The sequence below is a fragment of the Empidonax traillii genome, unplaced genomic scaffold (genome assembly GCF_003031625.1).
Source record: "Empidonax traillii isolate 1590-97213 ecotype Southwest subspecies unplaced genomic scaffold, ASM303162v1 scaffold336:size770142, whole genome shotgun sequence".
NCBI lineage: Eukaryota > Metazoa > Chordata > Aves > Passeriformes > Tyrannidae > Empidonax > Empidonax traillii.
In genome coordinates, this window is record NW_020955529.1 from 181,073 (window position 1) to 201,173 (window position 20,101).

The 20,101-nt window shown below is 45.6% G+C and overlaps 2 protein-coding genes across 3 annotated transcripts in view; both read left to right on the top strand.

Moving 5' to 3' along the window:
* CUNH4orf50 (chromosome unknown C4orf50 homolog) overlaps window positions 1-10,267 on the top strand; it is an 85,792-nt gene extending 75,525 nt beyond the window's left edge. The window contains exon 17 of the mRNA XM_027891980.1: window positions 6,978-10,267. The gene's annotated coding sequence lies outside the window, so the exon portion shown is untranslated. The remainder of the gene's footprint in view (window positions 1-6,977) is intronic.
* A 4,818-nt stretch (window positions 10,268-15,085) lies between these two features.
* The window catches only part of CRMP1 (collapsin response mediator protein 1), a 50,462-nt gene continuing 45,446 nt past the window's right edge, over window positions 15,086-20,101 (top strand). The window contains exon 1 of one of the 2 annotated variants that reach the window (XM_027891967.1): window positions 15,086-15,892. In XM_027891967.1, coding sequence (XP_027747768.1) covers window positions 15,521-15,892 — 372 coding nt within the window. In that variant the 5' untranslated portion in view covers window positions 15,086-15,520. Of the gene's footprint in view, window positions 15,893-18,416; window positions 18,556-20,101 lie in introns of those variants that run through there. The other variant, XM_027891968.1, reaches the window with a different exon arrangement.

Consider the following 20,101-nt stretch of genomic DNA (forward strand, 5'->3'; position numbering starts at 1 on the left):
TTTGGTTTTTTTTTTGTGGAGGGGGTGGAGCTGTGGGACTCTTGGGGTTCAACCTGCCTGTTACATATTCAGCACTGGAAGAAACACTGAATGTCCCAGTTGTAACTGGATTCACTATGGTGCTAAAGCACTAAGTGAATGACATTAGATGTGAAGTATTTGTTGTGGGTTGTTGTTACCATCTCTTACTGTTGGTAATTTTTGAATAATGCTCATTTCTTTAACTCACTGACGTCAGGGAAGCATGCACATGATGAGGATTGTCTCCATTTTTGACTTGACCAGATAATCCTTCTGGAATTTGCTTTCTCATTGTCCTGCATTTCATTATTGTTTTGAGATGTTTCTCAAAATCAGTGTGCCTGCTATATAGAAGGTATCACTCTGCCATCATATTTGGACATGTCACGCTGTTACTGTCTCTCAGTAAGCATTAACTCATTTGCATTAGCCTTTAAATCCATTATGATTGTCTTAATGGGAAAAATGTAAATAACACTAAGTTCATGTGCATAATTTACTACAAAAAAAGTGCCTGTATTTAATAAGTGCTGTTAGATTTTCAAGGATAATAAAAGCTCTGGGGTGTATAAAAGAGGCAGCGCCATTCCATGAAAATCGAATCAGCAAAGTAAATGGAGTCATGTGGAAGATCCTTTGAATACAAGGGTGTTTTAATTGTTTCTTATTTTAAATTGGACTAGGGCCACTCTTTAATTAGGACTAGCACTGGGTGAACTCTATAGTTTAAAAAAAAAAATCCAGCTGGTTTTTCCTTTTTTTGTGTGTGTGTTCCAACAATCTGTGATAAGTCTTCAAGGTTTCGTAGATTTTCATTTTAAATTCTTGAACTGCCTCATATTAGCATCTAAGCCTCTTGGCAAGCTGGCTAGCTTTTGCTGCATGTTCAAGATTTTGGGTTAGCAATTGATCTCATAAGTGTGTAAGTTACTGCAGCCTGTGTGCAAAGTTGTGGGATATTTGATGAGCAGGAGGTTAGACACTGGGATTCTTCTGTAAGCATTTGCATCTCAGAGCTGCAAAAGATTGCAAGGATTTGTTCTAGAAGACATTTTTGAAATCAAATATATTGTATATACATTGATAGGCTATTAACAGAAGAAATTGACTTCCAGAATGATATTCAGCACGGCAGTGAGTTCAACTGTCCATCCGCATTTATAAGATTCACATTTCAACTCCTCTTCACTGTGGTTACCAATCTAGTTAAGACTCCTAAGTTGTTCTCTAAGCAGTGTGAAAATGAGTGTCTCTGCGTGTGTCTGCCATTTTTCTGGAGAGCTTTGTAACTTTAAATAGCAGCACTGCTTGTATGTTGTATATTGACCATATTCCGTTACTGAAAATAATGTATTTTGTATAGAGTTTGAGTAAGACAAGCCCCATTTATCATTCATGAATTCATTTTTCTGGAGTTACACCATTACTTCCATCATTAGTTTCATAAGAAAGAAACTGGCATAAGGCCAGAGCAATGATGTTGAATCAGATCTTTAAATGTAACACTGTTTAGTATTCAATACCATCATGAAGCACAAAAATTTAGAAATACATAATTTCATTTTCTAACATTCTAAGAGAATATAATTTATTTGTGGCTTTCAGTGTTTGTGGTTGGTTAGCTGGTTGTTGGTTTTTCTTTCCTTCGATGCAATTCTTTTCCTCTGAGTTATAGGCAAGCTCTGTTGGCCTTTGGTTATAATTTGGATCAATATGTCTTTATTCAGAGTTTAATGAGTTTCACACCTCTTGAACTCTAATGTGAATCCATCAAATAAAAATTAATTTTAGAAGCTGCAATTTGTGAATGAGAAGACTACGTTGAATAGTATTTGATTTTCTATTTTTTTTTCCTAAACACAGAAATCAAATGTTTTTGCAAAGATTGGTTATACAGCTTTTTTTTACCAAACAGCAGAGGAATATCATGTATATTATGGTACAATCCAGATTTGCAACATTGCCTTTCTTGTAATCACTGGCATTTTTTGCCACTTTTTCTATTCCCAGGTAATAAAAGTTTTCTAAATGAAAATGTTTATATTTTAAAATAAGGCACTATAAAAGCACACATTAAACAATTTATGGTAGATAATTTTCTATTAGAGTGTGTGTGTACCACAGACACATTGATTTATTTGTAAATAATAGAAATGATAAAATGACTGGATGCTCATGATTATATTGGTTAGACCAAGTAAACTATCCGTAATTTCATTATAAAACATTAAAGAACAGCACAAGCCCTCATGCCTGGCATTTTCCCTCATTTGTGCTACTGTAGCTCTAGAATAGTGTTAGAAACCAGTGGTGCTTCAGTGGTACTAAAGGAATGATAATCTATTATCCTTGATAAGGGCAGAGACATAGCAGAGTACTTCCTTTGTATTTTACAGAAAAAACTCGTGTTGCACAGTATCTTCTTCAAATATTTGTTCACAGTAGCAAAAATATGAATTCCTTTGCTGAATATAAAGAAATTTTATTCATCCCTGAAATTTTGCAATTTCTTTGTTTTAAATACCTCTAGTGATACAAACCAGTGGAAATACAGTGTTTCTAGCCCTGCATATTAGCGCTGAGACCCTGAGCAGCTGTTGTGTACTGATGACTTCAGATCTTTAATGCTCTGTTACATACTGAGGCAATGTTTCCAGTAGGCATCAACTGATACTATTCTCATGTCAGACTGGAGCAGTTGGAAGTGCATGATGGCCCACCACCTAAACTCACCCCAGATATCAGACATTATTTAAATATGGTTTTACAGTGGATCCTCTGGGTGCGTTCATTCCAATTGGACTCAGTGACTTGAAAAGTCTTTTCCAATCTAAATGATTCTAAAAATGAGCACAAGAACTCTGTGAAGATACCACAGAAATTCAGGGAATGTATGTACCATCCTGCAGCTCTTAGTTTTTGTACTTCCAGCCCCAGTGTTGTTTGTCTTAGAAGTCTCTATACTGGCTTATTCCTTTCCAACTTTAGTGTGCACTTTGAAAGTTTTCGCAAAGCTTTCACTGCTGTTCTTAAGGGGAGGAAGATGGCCTCCATCCACCCTATGCTTTCCAAGGAATGAAGACCACGGACGCTGGCAGTAGGCACAGACCTCTGCTCTCCAGGGAATTAACTGGAGCTGAGGAGTCAAACAGGACAGCCGTCTTTAGGAGGAGGTGCATGGTCAGCACTAGTTCTGTTCCACCAGGATGAGCTGAGGGGGATGAGCTTACGCAGCGCTTATTTTTAACTTTGTATTCTTTGTATCATCTGTCTCTGAACAAGCTGAGCTTCGTTAAAAGTGGTAGTTTCTATACTTGAGGGAGTAGAGCACTTGCCCTGTGAGGGGAGGCCAAGACATCTTTGCCAGTTCACCCTGGAGGGGGGACCTCATGGCAGCCTTCCTGAATCTGTGAGAAAGCAATTGAAAATCATAGAATCATACAGAAGATGGAGGCAGGCTCCTCACAGTGGGGCATGGTGAGAGGGTAAGACATGGTGGGCATAAGATAAAACAAGGGAAGTTCAGAGTGGATATAGGAAAAGTATTTACCTCATGAGAACAGTACAGCAGTGGGACAGGCTGACCAGGGAGGCTGTGCATTTTCCCAGAAGGTTTTCAGGATTTGACTAAGTAAATTCTGAGTAAACTGGTCTAACACTGGCACTGACTGTGCTGTGAGTAGGTTGATCTGAGGTTCTTTTCTCTGATCTTACAGTTTCCTGATACTTAGCACAGGATGAACAAGTACAGAGGTGAAGGACTGGGAATAGCTAGAAAAAAATAAATGCTGGTGGCTCAGAGGGGTGGTAAAAGATTGGAGAGCATCAAGTGAGTTCATGAATATGGATCACTGATCTTTGTTATGCTGGAAATGATTCGGTTCTGGCTTATAGAGCAGTGCATAGTCATCACTTTTATGTTGCAAGGTTTCCTTTAAGGTTCCAATGTCACAGACAAGTCAGTTTTATTTAATGACCTTCTACATTAGCAGTTCTTTCTATTGCTGACTGAAATTAATTCTTCTTGTGATGTAAAGGAGCACAAGCCCAGCCTCTGCATCATTGCTCAACCATGTGCTTTAGCCCTACCAAAGAATAGGAGCACAACAGATCCCTGAGCATCAGAAATACCCCTGTTGAAACTTTTAGGTCCATTATTGATAAAGACTCAGCTGGTTTTTAATTACTGAGATGCATGGTTGGAAGCTGAAGCTTTGTGTTTAAGCCCTGGAAATGCTTGGTCGATATTTTTCTTTTGTGAAGTGACATCATGAAGACCTTTCTTTTTTTTCCTCAAGCATTTCACAACACAGTCTTCCTCTCTGACCAGAGTAATTACAAAAAAATTCATTAGTGGTTTATGTTTATGGTACCATACTGCTTAGATACATATGTCTTATGAAGAAAAAGAGTAAGACAAGGGTGGAGGATAAATATGTCAGGGAAATAAGACTGGAAGGAGCACGAGGTTTCATAAAGACTTCAGGTGGAGAATAAAAGAAGGGATGAATAATATCATGCAGGATGGAGCAACGACAGACAAAGAGGATGAAAGAATGTGAAAGTGAAGAGTCTGACAAAACAAGAAAGGAAATAGAATTGGCAGCTAACATTTCAAGAAAAAATAATGATAAAAAGTGAAGGAAATATTATGCAAATATTGATTTTTAAATTTGTAAATGTTTCATAGTCTAGCAGTGCATGTTTGGTAAATATTCTTTATTCCAAATTTTGGAAGATTAGAGAACTTACTTTAAATTCAAATTGGTGGTTAATAAAAGATGTGATCGCTAAAGTTCAAAAAAACCCATAAGATCATTAAATGAATGCAATTTGAATCAGATTTCCATTATTCTGGCCACACCAGTTTTTGCACCTAATACTTTAGGAACATTCTGGCCTTTGAACAAGTCAGTAAACCGACGACTGGCAACAATGGGTACCTCCTGTGCAAGCAACTGAAGAACTAAAATTGCAGCCTCTGTCTTCCAAAATAAGGCTACACTTAAGGAGGACCTAGAGACTCATCCTTCTGATCCTCTCCAGTGCCTATGTACAGTGCTGGGATCACTGACAAGAGACTATGACTAGAAGGAGAGACAGGAATGTATTTCAGACCATCCAAATACAAAACCAGCTCTTGCTGTTACTAAGTCATATTTCTCTCTATAATATTTAATGGCCAGTCTTTGCGAACAAAGAACCGGGGAAGGTCTTTACACCTTCCAGCCTGCGCATTGGATTTTTTTAGGTGAGACACAGTGTGCGCGGAACTGAGCCCACCCTTTAATCCTGAGGTTCATCTGCCGGGGCCAAGCACGCTTGGACGGTGGCAGCGAGGTCCTGAGGACGTAGATGGATTGCCTTACAGGGCTAACGAGCTCCATCTGCCCGGGGAGTGTCCTAACCGGGAATCGAACCCAGATCTCAGCGTTGACAACACTGTGGTTTAGCCACTGCACCACCAGGGGCACTCTATAATATTAATTACGCATGGAGAAGTACCTGATGTCCTGAAAAATCCTTGGAAGATGTGAATAGCAAAGGCTGAAAGTGTGTTCTGTTGGGTGTTGTTTTGATTGCACTTGGACTACAAAGACATTCATTAAAAAGAAGATGAGGCTCTAGTAGTGTTCCCTTTCTCTGCCTGGAGGTAAGAGTGAACTGCCATGGACTTTCTTTCTTTGTTTGCAGTACAGCCTGGAGCTTTATTAGATCCATCTACATTAGATCCACCTGTTTGGATCTATCTACAGCAGAGGCAGAAATAATGTATAATGTCTTACGAAGGTTGCAGAAAGCTTCTGGTGTTGTTTTGAATCAGAAGCAAGTCTGAACATTTGCCACCTTCTGATCCAAGACAGAAATTTGAACTGAAAGATCTGGAAGGGCTCTAAATGCCTCTCATCAGTAGGACTCCTTGATGTGCTCCTGCCCAGCTGGCATTCTCCTTGCTCAGTGACTGACTTTTGCATATCTCACTGGTTTTGTGTCCTACAATAATAACCTCTTCTAGCTACTTCTCCAAAAATAATGACCTCCCATTTATTACTTTGCCCCACCCTGCAGGGCTTTTTAAATTTCTGTTAATTATGCCTGGAAAAACCTTTCCATCCTGAAGTACAAGCCATATAAAGGCTCTCTTCTTTTGCAGTTTTTAATTTTTCTGTTTTGAGGGGCATGTTGGTGAATGGGACATGTTTTAGTAATGACATTTAATTACTATCACCAGTCAGTTATTATAATAATAATAATAAAAATATATATATTTTTTAAATTCTGTATGTTATTATAATTTCCCATACTCCTGATGTATTAAGATGTATGTTCCTCCAGGAGACATCAAGTTTCAGCCAGAGTTATGTATGCACACAGTGCATCACTGGTGATATTTAACAGTAATATTGACAGCCTAATATAATATTTTGCAGGCTTTGAAACCTAATATCTGAGGAAGGATTCAAATTATGTATATTTCCCTGAGAAAACTTATAGAAATAGGACTTACTTGGAAGGCTGGATTTATGATTGCTTTCATTCCTGGATTGATCTTTATCAAAGAGACTACTTCTGTAGATCCCTGCCAAGAGGGTTATGGAATAGTGTTGGGAAGATGGCAGGGAGTGTTTATTTCCATATTGACAAATAGATGTTTGTCTTGTGTACAAGAAGGAGTAGCAAAAGGGAAAAGTATGGAATGCACTTTTCATCTTAAATTAGTAAATCATGGGAGAATGTCTCAATATGCTTTGGACAGTTCAGTTTCTACAATGTGATGTCAATATACTATGTTTGTATGGAAGCACCTAGGCACAGTGCTTCCCAAATGCTTCATTTTGACCTTGAATGAATAATGAGCAAATCCTTAAATTGTGAAAATCCAGATACTTATCTTATGCTTTTGTCTTTTTTTTCTCTTCCTTTTTTTTTTTTTTTCCCTCCTTCCTCTTGTCCAGGAAAGAATGTATCAGTCACACAGAAGAAGCAGTAGAGCTCTGAAGGACTGATGAAATGTGCTTTGCCCTGGTGGTGCCTGCAGCTGCTACGTTATATGAAAAAAATGAGAAGTTGCCCTGAATTTACCATCTGCGATGTTTTAGCCAGCTCCTGTAGTGGAAGCTGGCCATGTGGGCCAACCCAATGCATGGTTTGAGACTGAGTGTCATTTTGTTTTCTTGGGATCTCAGCATTTGCATTTTAAAGCAATTACCAAGTTAAGCACAATCTCTGTGCTCATGGGTCTGCCTGCATGGGCATGTAATATCTTCAGCTTGGTATGGCTTTGAGCATTCCTGAAAGAGCCTTTGATCTGAGTTGGGATGTTTAGTATTTCTGAGGACGCAATACTTGAGGGTACAAACTGTTTAGCAAATGAGACAGAATGGCATTTTTACAAGGGTAAGTAGGAATTGGGAATGTACTTCATGTGCGCTGAGAAGCACTTGGAACATCAAAGTGCTGTGTTCTAATACTCTGAGTATTTCAACCGCATGAATAGGCCACCCTGAATTTAACTTTCAGAAAAGGCGTTGGCAAGCGTACATGCTTTTCCTGAAATAGGTGGGTTTGGTTTGTGCACACTGGCTGGTAATAGGACACATGATGCAAACACATTTTGCAATCACACTGCAGGTTACACACCCATAACCACTACTATTCACCTCCGAGTACCATTTGTGAAGGCAGGGAGATGTGGATGTAGGCACAAGACTTGTGGTGGATAAGGGGTTGTATGTGCACATCAATCCATTCAGTAACTAAAGGCACACAGCACTAAGTCAGTGGCAATACTCCTGCTGACCTGAACAGCAGCAGCCACGGGTGCTGCTCTCAAACTGCCTCTTACGTTGTGATGCACTTTCAGTTTTGACTACTGTTTTATGACTTGTATTTTCAGTTTTATTTTTTTTTAATGTTGAGCTAACTGCTCGGATGGGCTGTCTTCGCAATACTTAGTTGCCCAACAATTACAGATATCCTTTGAAAGGAAGCAGAAGAATAATAAACCATGGAATCCCAAATCAGATTAATATAATGTGCATTTCTAGATTACGATTAGTAACAAGATAACACGTTGTCATGGTAACGCTTGAAGCTTAAATACAGGTTCCTAAAATAAAGCAATGACATGTGTAGGTTTCCATCCATTTGCATACTATCCACCTGAAAATAATTTCTACAATACTCAGGCAATTAAACCCTACTTTTTCCTTCTGAGTTAAGTGTTGAACTTAAATATCATGCCTCTTTCCTAGTATTTATGCATAATCTCCTACCATAAATTATAAATGTTGATAAAGAAGCTGTCCATTTTGTAACATCTTAGGATTTCTGCCTTTTGGTTTCATTTTAGAAAAATTAGCATAAGTAATGTAGAACACACTTTATTCTTTATGGTTGGTACCACATTGATGGCCTTGAAATTCTACCACCTCCTAATATGAAAAATGTCTCACTGATATTGGAAAAGTCTGTTTATTAATTAAATTGATAGACCAGTGGGTGCATTTCATGTGGCTGAGGATTGGGAATTAAAATCCCAACTTTTCCTCAAATCACTGTAAGAAAGCAGTAAACTTTCAATGTCAAATTGCTAGCTAAGATGGAGAGCCTAGCTATTATTTTCTAGTTGCCTTACAGTGAAAAGTGTTGTCTATTTGTTATAGAGTCTGACTTTCTTTCACTAAGCAGAAGTTTACTTGTTTAATGTGCTGTCTATGGTAAAGGTGCCAGGAGATGCACTACATGTATTGTCATTTTGTGTTGAACTTTCACAGAATGCAAAATTGGGCACATTGCTCTGATTGCTTTATATGCACAATACTGCTTTGACCATATTCTTTAGTCAAAATTAAGATGCTGCAAAGTTCTTTCTAAGTAAATACGATCTTCTTCTGTCACCCTAAATAGACAAAATAGGCAGTGTTACATGGAAAATATGATTTCTTTGGCAGTTCACTTATATATACTGTACTGTAGAGACCACTGGAGGATATTGAAAATATAGCTTACAGGTTGCTCTTTATGCGACCTTTAAATCCCAAATTCTGTTCTTCACACTTCTGTAGATGGCAAATGCTGAAAGTAAAATGATTGCCTCTGGCATGATAATCATGTTACATTCAGAATAATACAGTTGCTGGGATATATTTCATATACACAGCAGAGTTTCTAGGATAAACCTCCTGCTAAGGCATGGCTGATGTTTGTCCTTGTGGCCTTTTGAATAGTGGAAAGTCTGATTTGTGTTTCGTAAATCTGCCTGTATTTCTCACATGCAGATGAAGGTTTTTAGTATTTGAATTTACTGTTGTTGTGGGGTGGAGGGAGGGACATGTGCATGTTGGGGTTTGCCACTAATCCTTTGGAAATCCTTTAGTGCCTTAAGGAGGCAGAGGGGGAACAGACCTTAGGATTACAGAAACTTGTTCAAACCTCTTTCTTGCTTTAGCAGAATTCCTTTAAAATATATTGTGCCTTTGGCTCCAAATATATTTGCATTAGAAATCAGTAGCCATGGGATTACGGACAGGACTTCTTGCCCTTGTACAAATGTTAGGAGAGAGAGCATACTGTTTCTTATATAGGATGTGATTTAAAAATACAGCTTACTTAAATTCTACTGTTGAGATCCATGAATACTAGGAAAGTTGTAAGTTGCAGTTAAAGTCATGGGGAAAAAAAAAAAAAAGAAAAGGAGAAAGTTTAAATATACTAGATGAAATGCTTGTGCCACTGAAGTGACTGGCAAATTTCCACTGGCTTCCCTGGGACCAACCAATATTTCATGCTTGCTTCTACTTGGCTTAAGAAATTCTCACATGTGATAGACACATGGGCATCATGCTGTCTTTAACATAGTTTATGCACATATGGGAGGAAAAGAGAGATTAGTAGTTGTGGAGACCTGCCTTGATTTGGAGTTGTTTGGATCTATGGTATAAATCTCTGTTCACTGTTGTTTCTCTGTGTAACATAGACTCTTGCTATGGGAATATGAATATGCAAATGTAAATTCCAATGCTGTGCAGTGTGCACTAACCAATGCCAAACAACTACATTTCTCTACTCTCTGAACTCTGGTCTTTTTGAAAAAAGAGAAAACGTAGCTAACTGATGAAAACCACTCCTGTGCCAAAAAAGCCTGCGTGAGGCAATTCATGGTCCTAAGCGGCTCTTAGGAGAAATTGAATAAGCTTTTAGCTCATGAGTGAATTTTATCTTCAAGGAATTAAGAGCGATTTGCTAAAAAAAAAAAAAAAAAAAAAAAAAAAAAAAAAAAAAAAAAAAAAAAAAAAAAAAAAAAAAAAAAAAAAAAAAAAAAAAAAAAAAAAAAAAAAAAAAAAAAAAAAAAAAAAAAAAAAGAAGAAAGAAAAAGAGAATGAAAAAAAATGAAGGCCTGAAAATCAGACTGGTGGTGTTCTTCTGTTTTGCTCCCTGGGATGAAAAACAAGTTTTAAAGAATATGTAAATAGTTTAAAGAAAATCATTACATGGCTCGCAGTATGTAAGACAAGGCCCAGCATGGAACAGATTTTTATAGCTTATTTATAAATTACATTTCTGCCTTTTGTTTGGAACTTGGAAAAGGAAACAGTGTAAATCAAATAAGAAGTGAAGACTTACTGCACACATTTGTTGACTGAAACAAAAATATTTCCCCACCTTGTGAGGTATTAAAGAGTAATCTGGGATGAATAATGTATGGAATTCTTGCCTTTTGTGCTCTAGTGCTGTACAACTATTTAACTCTGCAAAGCCACCAGAGGGGTGGTAAACAGAAGTCATGAAGATCAGTTTTTAGGGCCACAAATTCATATTTTAGGGCCAAAAAGAGGTACCAAAGAATGTATAAAAAGGTTAGGGTTTATGGTGTGATACTTATTAAGCAGGTATACCAGCTAGACTGGAGAGGGAGGGGTGTTTGTAAATAAATGCAAAAAAATTTAAACTCAGACCCATGACCACTCTGTAAATGGGTGTCAAATTAATTTCAGCTAAGTGAGAAGCTTCAATAGTATGAGACAGGCCACTCATAGTTTAACTGTTCCATTAAAACCTTCTGGGTAACTTTTCAGCAAAGTTTTCCACTCTAAGACATTTGTCATTAATATCAACTGTACATATGTATTAATTTTCATTGTAAGTAGGGACAACACAGAATTGTAATGAAGTCACAAAGTCTACTTGATGATTATCACAGATTTGTAACTCTCACTTAAATTATGTAAGATATGTTGACATTTTATCTTGTTAACAAGATGTATTTTTCTATGTTAGTCAAATGTACAATTTGTATAATTTTGTATAATAAATGTATGCATATTTTAAATTAAAAACTTCATTATTTTATTATTTTATTATTTTTAAATGGTGACAAGAGCTTCTGAGATACAGCTGTAAATACAACTGTATCCATGGATAGCAACTCAGGAATTCTTAGTTTTGAGAAAGGGGTCAGCTGGTCTTCTAACAGGGTAAGAAAACTGGAACACCTGGGGTCTTTCTCCACTTGGTGGATGAGCTGCCATTCAACTTCAGCTGATTTAATGGAATGAATATGAATTAGCAGAATACTGTTAACTGGACCACTGCTTAGAAAGTCGGTAAGCGTAGCCTGCCCTGGCTTGTAGTGTTTTGTATCCACAGTTCCTACATGCCAGGAGACAGTCCAAATCACCAATCCATGGGACAGGGTTTTGTGGGGGAGGGCGACACAGCTGGCAGAGATATACGAGTCACACAGAGGAGAGAGGGAGACTGACTCAGTGACTTGGTGGCTCAAGTCACTCTTCTGGGAGAACAAGAACTTTGGTCTCTGTCACACTCACTCCCTTTGAACTGTTCATGGCTTTTTGTCTGTTGATTCTGTTGCAAAATGCAGAACAGCAAGAATAGGTGCAAAATGTAAATTGCACATTCCCTGAGTCCCTGCACCAGGCAAGTCCTGTTCTAGCTCGTGATATTCACACTGTTGCAAGAAGAGCTCCAGCTACAACTAAAGCCAAGCCAGTATGTGAGATTTTTTGTTATGTGAAGTAAGCATGTCTCCAGTTTTTTTTTGCTGTCTCTCATCTAGGCTATTTGAAATTAAGGTCCTTTAGGAAGAGGGTGCACTTTCAATCAAGTTCAGTCCTCTTTTCATCAAGCAAAGTCAAGACAGGATGGGATGCGCTGTCTGCAAGAGAATATACCAAAGCAATGTATTCCTCCGAAGCTGCATACTTTTTTTTAGGGAAACTCACAGGGTATCAGGATGTAACTGGGTCTGCTTCCCTAGTACCTGAAACTGCATTTTACTGAACTTAAGGACAGTATGCACCTGGTGTCTTAGAACACTTAGTTTTTAATCAACTAAGGGCTAACAAAAAAAAAAAAAACAACCAACCAACCAACCAAACTAAAAATACGCCAAAAAACAACCAACCAAACAACCATTTAAAAGCAAAGAAAGACTCTGGTATGATTTTATGCTTACTTGTAACTGGAAAGCTTAATGCTGTTTTCTTAAGCATTGATTTGACATGCTCTCTGAGTCTTATGTATCGACAGTAAGATGAATGTCCTAACTTAATACTGCAAAAATAGCATTATTCTTTTTTATTCAGAAAAACTTGAGCAGTTTTAGAAACCTGAACAATGTTATCTAAATAGATCCTCAGTGTAAACAGACTCCATCTTTCTTAGCTTTATGGATGTTAAATAACAGATGCTCTTTATTTAGTAGACACATGTACTATGTGCAACATACAGGACCTACTATGGGATCATGAGAAGTTTTTATTCTGGAAGTTCAAGGAATCTCTTGATTGCAAAGAAATAACTCATACAATAAATAATTTTTCTAATATTTGTGAAGACAGGCAGGTCACACATCACACTCCATGTGCCACTCGCATATCTCACTAACTGTCAGAGTTTGGTGTCCTGTGGAGGAAGAAATTGACTTTCTTTTTTTTCCAAAATGATCAATAAATCTCAACGTTACCATCAGGAACAAAAAAAATCAATATTTGTCCACATACAAGAGAAGATTTGAAGGAAGTAACGATGCAATATCCTACAAGCTATACTTATTTTTTCACATATGGTATCAATGTGTTAATGTGGAAGTATGGTTTATTAAGTGAGCTGTGGAATCTTGGGCAATATATGGTCAGAAATGTCAGTCATGATTAAAATCAGTGTGTTAATAACCAATAATAAATGAAATTTTTACTGATTTCCTAACTCCCCTCATGTGAACAACACCCACAGTGTTGAATGCACGCACAGGGCATTCAAGACAGCATGTACCTTTGCCCTATAACAAATGCAGAAAAGAAAGATGTTTTCCTTTGATGCATTTTTTCAATGCCCGGCTATCTCCCATCACTGCTTTTTCACACGGTCTGGTCCATGGGTACTTGTTAAAGAGAAAGATGGTTATGTGGACTCACTTCTGATGAAATCCCAGGGACCTCTGTCTTTAACCTCCCACTTTTCCTAATTTGTAATTTGCAATTTTTATCGTGCTAGGACCACCAGGTACACAAACAGTGCTGTGTGGCTGGGCTTGTACTCAAACAGCATAAGCATGTTGTACATGAGCAGTAAAAAAGGCCTTGTGATTGATCCACTAAGCTTCAAATTTGCTTAGTCACGTAATTAATTTCAGAATAGTTTCTTCCAATATATTATTTCAGAGCAACAGAAAATGTCCCTTATGTAACTACTGGGGTAGTCTAAGGCTGTGGCAATTGCCTGAGATTGGCTGCATGTGCAGGAGAGGAGTGTCCAAGGACTTGTGATTTCGGTCGATGATCTCTTTGGGCACTGTAAGACAGGCAGGGGTGTAAAGATGGTCTTTCTGAAGTGGGTTGCGCAGAGAGATGGGGGTTACACGCTCTCCACCCCTCCTGCTTTAAAAAAAAAACTCTCCTAGTTTTGGGGAACTTGCATTACTCACAGCGAAACGAAAGTCCTCCCCTGGGCAGCCTCTCTTTGCCGAGGCCAAAGCCAGGCAGGAGCCGGAGAGGGCGGCCGGCCCGAGGAGCCGCCCGGGGTGCTGAAGGGACAGCTCCGGGGGGCGCGCAGCGCTCCCGCCGCGCCGAGGGGGGTTCGCGGAGCCACGGCCGCCTCCCCGCCCTTCGCGGGGCTTGGCGGACACCCTCTGCCCCACAGGACACCCGCTGCCCCTCGGGGCTCGGCGGACACCCCGTGCCCCACAGGACACCCGCTGCCCCTCGGGGCTCGGCGGACACCCCGTGCCCCACAGGACACCCGCTGCCCCTCGGGGCTCGGCGGGGCGGCGCGCCGGCCGCTCTGGGTCCGTGGGCCGCACGCTCAGGCCCGCGGAGCCGCCGCCCCACGGCGGCCCGTGCCCGATGGCGGGGCCGGCAGCTCAGGCAGCGCTCGGCGCGATCACTTCCGTGTCAGGGCCGGCACCCGCCGCCCTGCCCGCTGCCCGCACCCTGCACCCTGCTGCCCGCACCCAGCTGCCCGCACCCAGCTGCCTCCGCCCTGCTGCCCGCTGCCCACGCCGCCGCAGCGGGGGAGCGGCAGCCGGGGCGGAGCGGAGCCGCCACCACCCCTGCGGGCAGCAGCTGCTGCGGCACGGACAGCGTGAGCCCTGCTGCCCGGGGCTGCTGGTGCTTCCACCCCGACCCCGGACACCCCTCTCTCCTCTCCCCGCCGCTCCCCCTTCGGCCGCCGACCGAAGCTGTCCCGCCTCCCGCCCGCATCGGGGGCTGCCGCGGCCGCGCCCCCCCCCCCCTTCCCCCGCCCCGCCCGGGCAGCGCCGCAGCCTTTCCCGCGGAGGGAGGCGGGGGCAATGTCAGTGTGCAAAGTGGGAGAAACTCCCTCCGGCTCTCTCGGGGAGACTGGGGAAGATTTGTAGCTTTTGTAGCTTTTCTCTCTTTTTTTTTCTCCTTTTTTTTTTCTCTCGCCCGAAGCCACGCCATCAGCAGGTGACGGGCGACCGCCCGCCCGCCCGCAGGACGGGACCCCATTGGCACCGGCTGTGTGTGCATGCGGCGGGCTCCCTCCCTGCCTCCTCCCCCTGCCTCCCGCCCCCTAGATCATTCTATACCGGGGGAGCTGTGCACTGCGGTCCCTGCTCGGGGAATCGCTGCTGCTCTTCCCATTCGTCAGGGGCTTTCCAATCACCTGCCTCTGCCACCCTCTCCGCTCCGCTCTTTGTACTTTATTTTCACGTGCTCTTTACTAACACGGCTATTTTTAAATCCCACTCGGATTTATTTCTCTCTTTTTCTTTTTCTCTAATTTTTCTTTCTTTTTTTTCCCCCCTTTTTTTTCCCCGGGGGGGGTGGGAGGGGGGAGGGAGGTTAACGTTTGCATCTCCTTAAGGGAAAGATCCCACCAGCCAACCCAGCTCCACCACTGCTGCATTCATCCATTCATTTTTATGGTCACTAACAGCCTATCCCGGTAGTGGAAGGTGCAGAGAAGTGGGAGGCAGGGAGAGAGAGAGAGAGAGAGAGAGATCCGGACAGCGAGAATGGCCGAGAGAAAGAGGAACTGGAATAAAGAAGATGACCTGCCTGTGTATCTAGCTAGGCCGGGCACGACAGCCCAGACACCGCGGCAGAAATACGGGGGGATGTTCGCCTCCGTGGAGGGGGCCTACGAGAACAAAACCATCGACTTCGACGCCTATAGCGTGGGGAAGAAGGGGTCCCGGACCCCGCGGAGCGGCAGCCGGCACGACATGCTGGACGGAGGGGACAACTACAGCGAGACCGCTAGCGACATCAGCGAGATCTCCGGCTCCGTCATCAGCTCCCCGGGAGACCGGGACGACAAGACCCCGGGCGTGGAGATTAAATACCCCATGGGGAAGGAGCTGCTGCAGGGGCAGGACAATGGACAGGTGAGCGGGGCCCGGGCAGTGGGGGAGGGAGCCTCCGCCCCCGCTCGCCGGGGGAACCGAGCTGAACCGAGCTTACTGTGGTGTACCGAGCCGAGCCGAGCCGAGCTTGCTGTGCTAAGCCGGGACGAGCCGAGCCGAGCCGAGCCGAGCCGTGCCGCAGAGCCGCGCTCGCCGGCGCAGGGGAACGGGGGCCACCCTCGCGGGGGAGTTCCGGCACGGCAGGTCGGGGAGGCGCGGCCCTCTCCTCCCCGGTACGCCGACACTCCGGGAAGAGCCCGGCTGGCCCCTAAACTACCTCACTTGGCTGAGCTTAGCGGTAGCGGGAGGGAGCCCAGAAATCGTTTTCCTTTGTAAGTGATGGCGATGAGTTCTCCGTTTCCCTTCCTGCCCGTGCCGGGGGGCTGGAGGGCAGCTCGGGTCCCTCGGCACCTCCCCTCCGCCCCCCGGAACAAAGCGGAGCCCGCTGCACTCCCAGGCTCGCCGGGGAAACACCGCGGAGCCCTGTCCCAGGCATAGCCCCAGGATCTGCCCCGGTCCGCCCCCGCCGACTCTGCCCCCGCTCCCCTCGGCTCCCCGTGCGCCTGCATTGTCTCCCCGGTAGGGAGCGCGGAAGGCCGGAGGATCGGCCAAAACCTCTGCCCTGGCTTCCCCACCTCTGGAACTGGAACCTGGACTCATATTGTAGACTCAAGGGAAAAGTGAGCCGGTGGGGCTGGCCGGCCCCTGACAGCTGTGCTTCTCCATCTTAGCTCTGTCAGCGGCACGCCGGCTGGAGGCAGACCCTGGGGGCTGGCGCTCCTGGGAACCGGGATTGTCATTGATTTCCCCTTAGAAAGAAATGAGGCCTTGCAGTGATGTCTCTGCATGGATGCACCCTTTCCCTTAGTACCCAGCCTGAAGCCTCTATGGCTTGTCCATGCTCTGCTCTTTCCACAGGTTAAACTGAGTTTAGTTTTCCACTCTTTTCTCCCCTTTTCAGTTTGAGCATGAATGGGGTGCTGGTTTGCTCTGGTCTGGGGCTTGGCTGCAGGTGCTACATGGCCTCCCCTGCAGCCCAGTGAGTGCCTGCTGCAGTGGGACACTGGAGCGAGCAGGCAGGGCTTGGTGGGTCACTGTGCCTGGCGTGCTGCGCTTTCTCTGCAGCGACCTCGGGGTTGCCTTCAGAGGCTGCCAGCTGCAGTGCAGTCTTCTCTTTTCCCGCTCACCTGAACTCCTTCGTTTTTTCCATCAGGACCCTGGGGCAGTGGGAGGGCATGGCACTCCCCATTTTTTCTAGCACATCCCTGGTGCTGCCTCCCCGTCTTCCCTGCTTACTAGTTCACTCAGGGTAGTGAGCACAAATGCATACTACCTCTCGAGATCACACTATACTGGCAAAGTTGACCAAAGTGGAATGAGGAGGAGGTTAGGAATAAAGCAAGTAAGATTTGGCCACTGGCTTCAGAAGGTGCACTGTAAGCAGCAGACATGTGTGACCCCTGTACCATGGTGTCCAGAGCTTTTTACAAGCTTCAAGTGGTGATATTGGGGAAGATGTGTCGGGGATGTGGCCTTGCTGGTAAATGCCTTGTATGTGTATGTCACAGGAGTGGCTGTGCTAAGAGTCCCAGAGTGCGTCGTTGGGGGATTAACTTGGGTGCAGATTTGCAGTGCCTTTTAGCCTTTCTGCAGCTGTTCACAGAGCCTTATTCAAGCACCATGGGTGGAGGGAGGCACTCTGTGAGACAAAAAGACAGAAGAGCCACTTAACCTTTCCCACAGCTGCTGACATAGCATCCACCTGGCCTGGCCTGGTTGTGCCATCACCCATGGCCTCCCTGGGCACAGAACAGAGCAGGGTGTGTGACACTGACCCAGTGACAAGGAGGGGCAGAGCAGGACAGTGCTCTTGGGGTCAGAGCCACTGATGAGGACAGAACAGGCAGTGCCATCAGGGACAGAGCAGGCAGAGCTATCGGGGCAATGCCGCAGGGACAGAACAAGGCAGTGCCATCAGCGTCAGTGCCATGGGAACAGCGCAGGGCAGCGCCATCAGGCTCAGCACTGTGGGGACAGCTCGGGCAGTGCCATTGCCATGTGCTGCGCAGCAGGACCCACCGCCGGGGGTTCTCCCCCGCTGTCCCCACCCTGAGGCAGCCCACGCTTGGGACCCGCCGGTGACCTCAGCGTGCGAGCGGGGCGGTGGCGGGGCGGCGTTTCCTAGCGCCGGTGCGAGAGGGAGGGAGGCTGGATTGATGGGCTGTGAAGGGGGGCCAGGCGGAGGGGTGGGGGGACAGGAGGGAAGGAAACGCTTCCTGGGTTGCGCTGAGCGAATCCTGCTCCGACCTGCAGCCGGGAGGGCGCTGCTGCCGCCGGCAGAGGCAGCGCTCGCCGACCCCCCCGGGAGCCTCGTCCCTGTTTGATTGCAGCCGGAAAAAAAAAGGTGCCGGTTTTGCCGGGCTCCCCTTCCTCTGGGCGACGGAACTTCGCCCCCATTCCACCGCTCTGCCGGGTCGCCCCTGCCCCGCCCCATCACCCGACCGGGCTCCGCATTATTATTCCTCTCAGCACCGCCGGTGTTGTTCGGCTGGGCTCGGCTCGCTCCTCGGGTTTTTTGCGTGCGCCCGGCGCTAGCGAGAGCCAACATGTCGTACCAGGGCAAGAAGAGCATCCCGCACATCACGGTAAGCGGCCCCGGCGCTCCTTTGTTAGCGGGGCGGGGAAGGGCGTGCGGCGGGAGCGCCGCGGCCGCGCAGTGCCTGGGGCGGCTGGCAGACCCCGGGCGGCGGGGCCGGGGCTGCCCCGGGCTGGGGATGCGGGCGCCGGCGCCCTTCCTCCTGCTGCTGGAGCTCTGGGCGCGGAGTGATTTGATTTTATTTTAAATATTTTATTATATTTTTATTTCATTTTTTTGATTGTATTTTCTCTCCCCTCCCTCGCCCGCCGCCCAGCCGGGGCTCAGCGCTGTGTGCTCTCTGCAGCCCGGGGCGGGGAGGGCAGGGCCGGCGGGGGGCTCGCCCCGGCGCTGCCGGGGCCGGGGGTGCCGCCCTCCCGAGGAGCCGGGCCTGGGGAGGCTCGGCCGCCGGGCGAGGCAGAACAAAAGAGGGAGGGGACCACCGCAGCACAACGTGCCCCTGCCGCCGCCCCCCGCAGCGGGCAGGGGCAGCGCAGCCCCCCGGCGGGGCAGCGAGCTGCGGGCCGGGGGGAGGCTGGGGGTGCGCAGGAATGGGAGGTGGGGGAGCGTGAGGGTGGGGGGAAGCGTGGAAAATCAAAGAGCGCCATGATGCCAGCACCGACACCTCTGCGCGCTATTAATACATCAGGCACGGTGGGGATCAGGAGTCAGAGAGTTAATCATAACCATCCTTTTCCTATCGGTGCCTGTCTCCCGCTAGATGCTTTTATAGCCAAGCAGAGCTGCAATATAGTGTGCTTTCCATGCCAGAAAGAAAGGACCTGTGTTCTTTGACACAGTATGTGATTTCCCTATATACGCAGGATCTGGGGATATACGGACTGGGATAAAGACGAGGCAGCCCTGGCGAGGAGTAGTGTTTTGGGGGAAATCACACCCGTAGCTTGCTAACACGGCAGAGGTTTTCCCCAGTACCGATGTTGGTCTCCAGGTTGCTGCCTGTTTCCTGTTGGGTGGCTGGATCAGTGGGTGATGGAGTCACGGCTGCTGTGGCACCTGGGGCAGAGATGAGTGAGGAAGTGGGGCGAGCTCAAAGATTGCTTGGTTCGTGGAGCTTTCCCTGGAAAGCTGGCACAGTGCGGCACGGGGCAAGTTTGCTTGGATGAAAGGCGGCTGCATGGTGGGTGTGGCACCTTCCTCAGGAAACCTGGTGGTTAACGGCGTTATTGGAGACAGTATTACCAGGCTTGTAAACACCTCTAGGTTTTCTCCATATTCAAAAAACATCCTTCAGCCAAAGTATTTGGTCTGGAGGGGAACAGCCCCCTTCTAAAAGCAGAGCTTTATGATACCAAAGTGCTGCATTTATACAGGTCTCCACTATCAACAGGCACCAGTGCCTGGTGGCCAAGGCTGAGCCTGGGTGTTGCAGTGGCTTTTTGGATGATGGCTCCTCTTGCCTTGGTCCTCAACGTGTTGTGTGACTTGCGGTTACTCAGGGCATGTCTGGGCTGGGGGAGACCCTGGTTGTCCTCTGGGTGAGTGTCAGCTGCTTTGTGCATGACTTTACTGACAGCTGGAGTGTAACAGGTTCC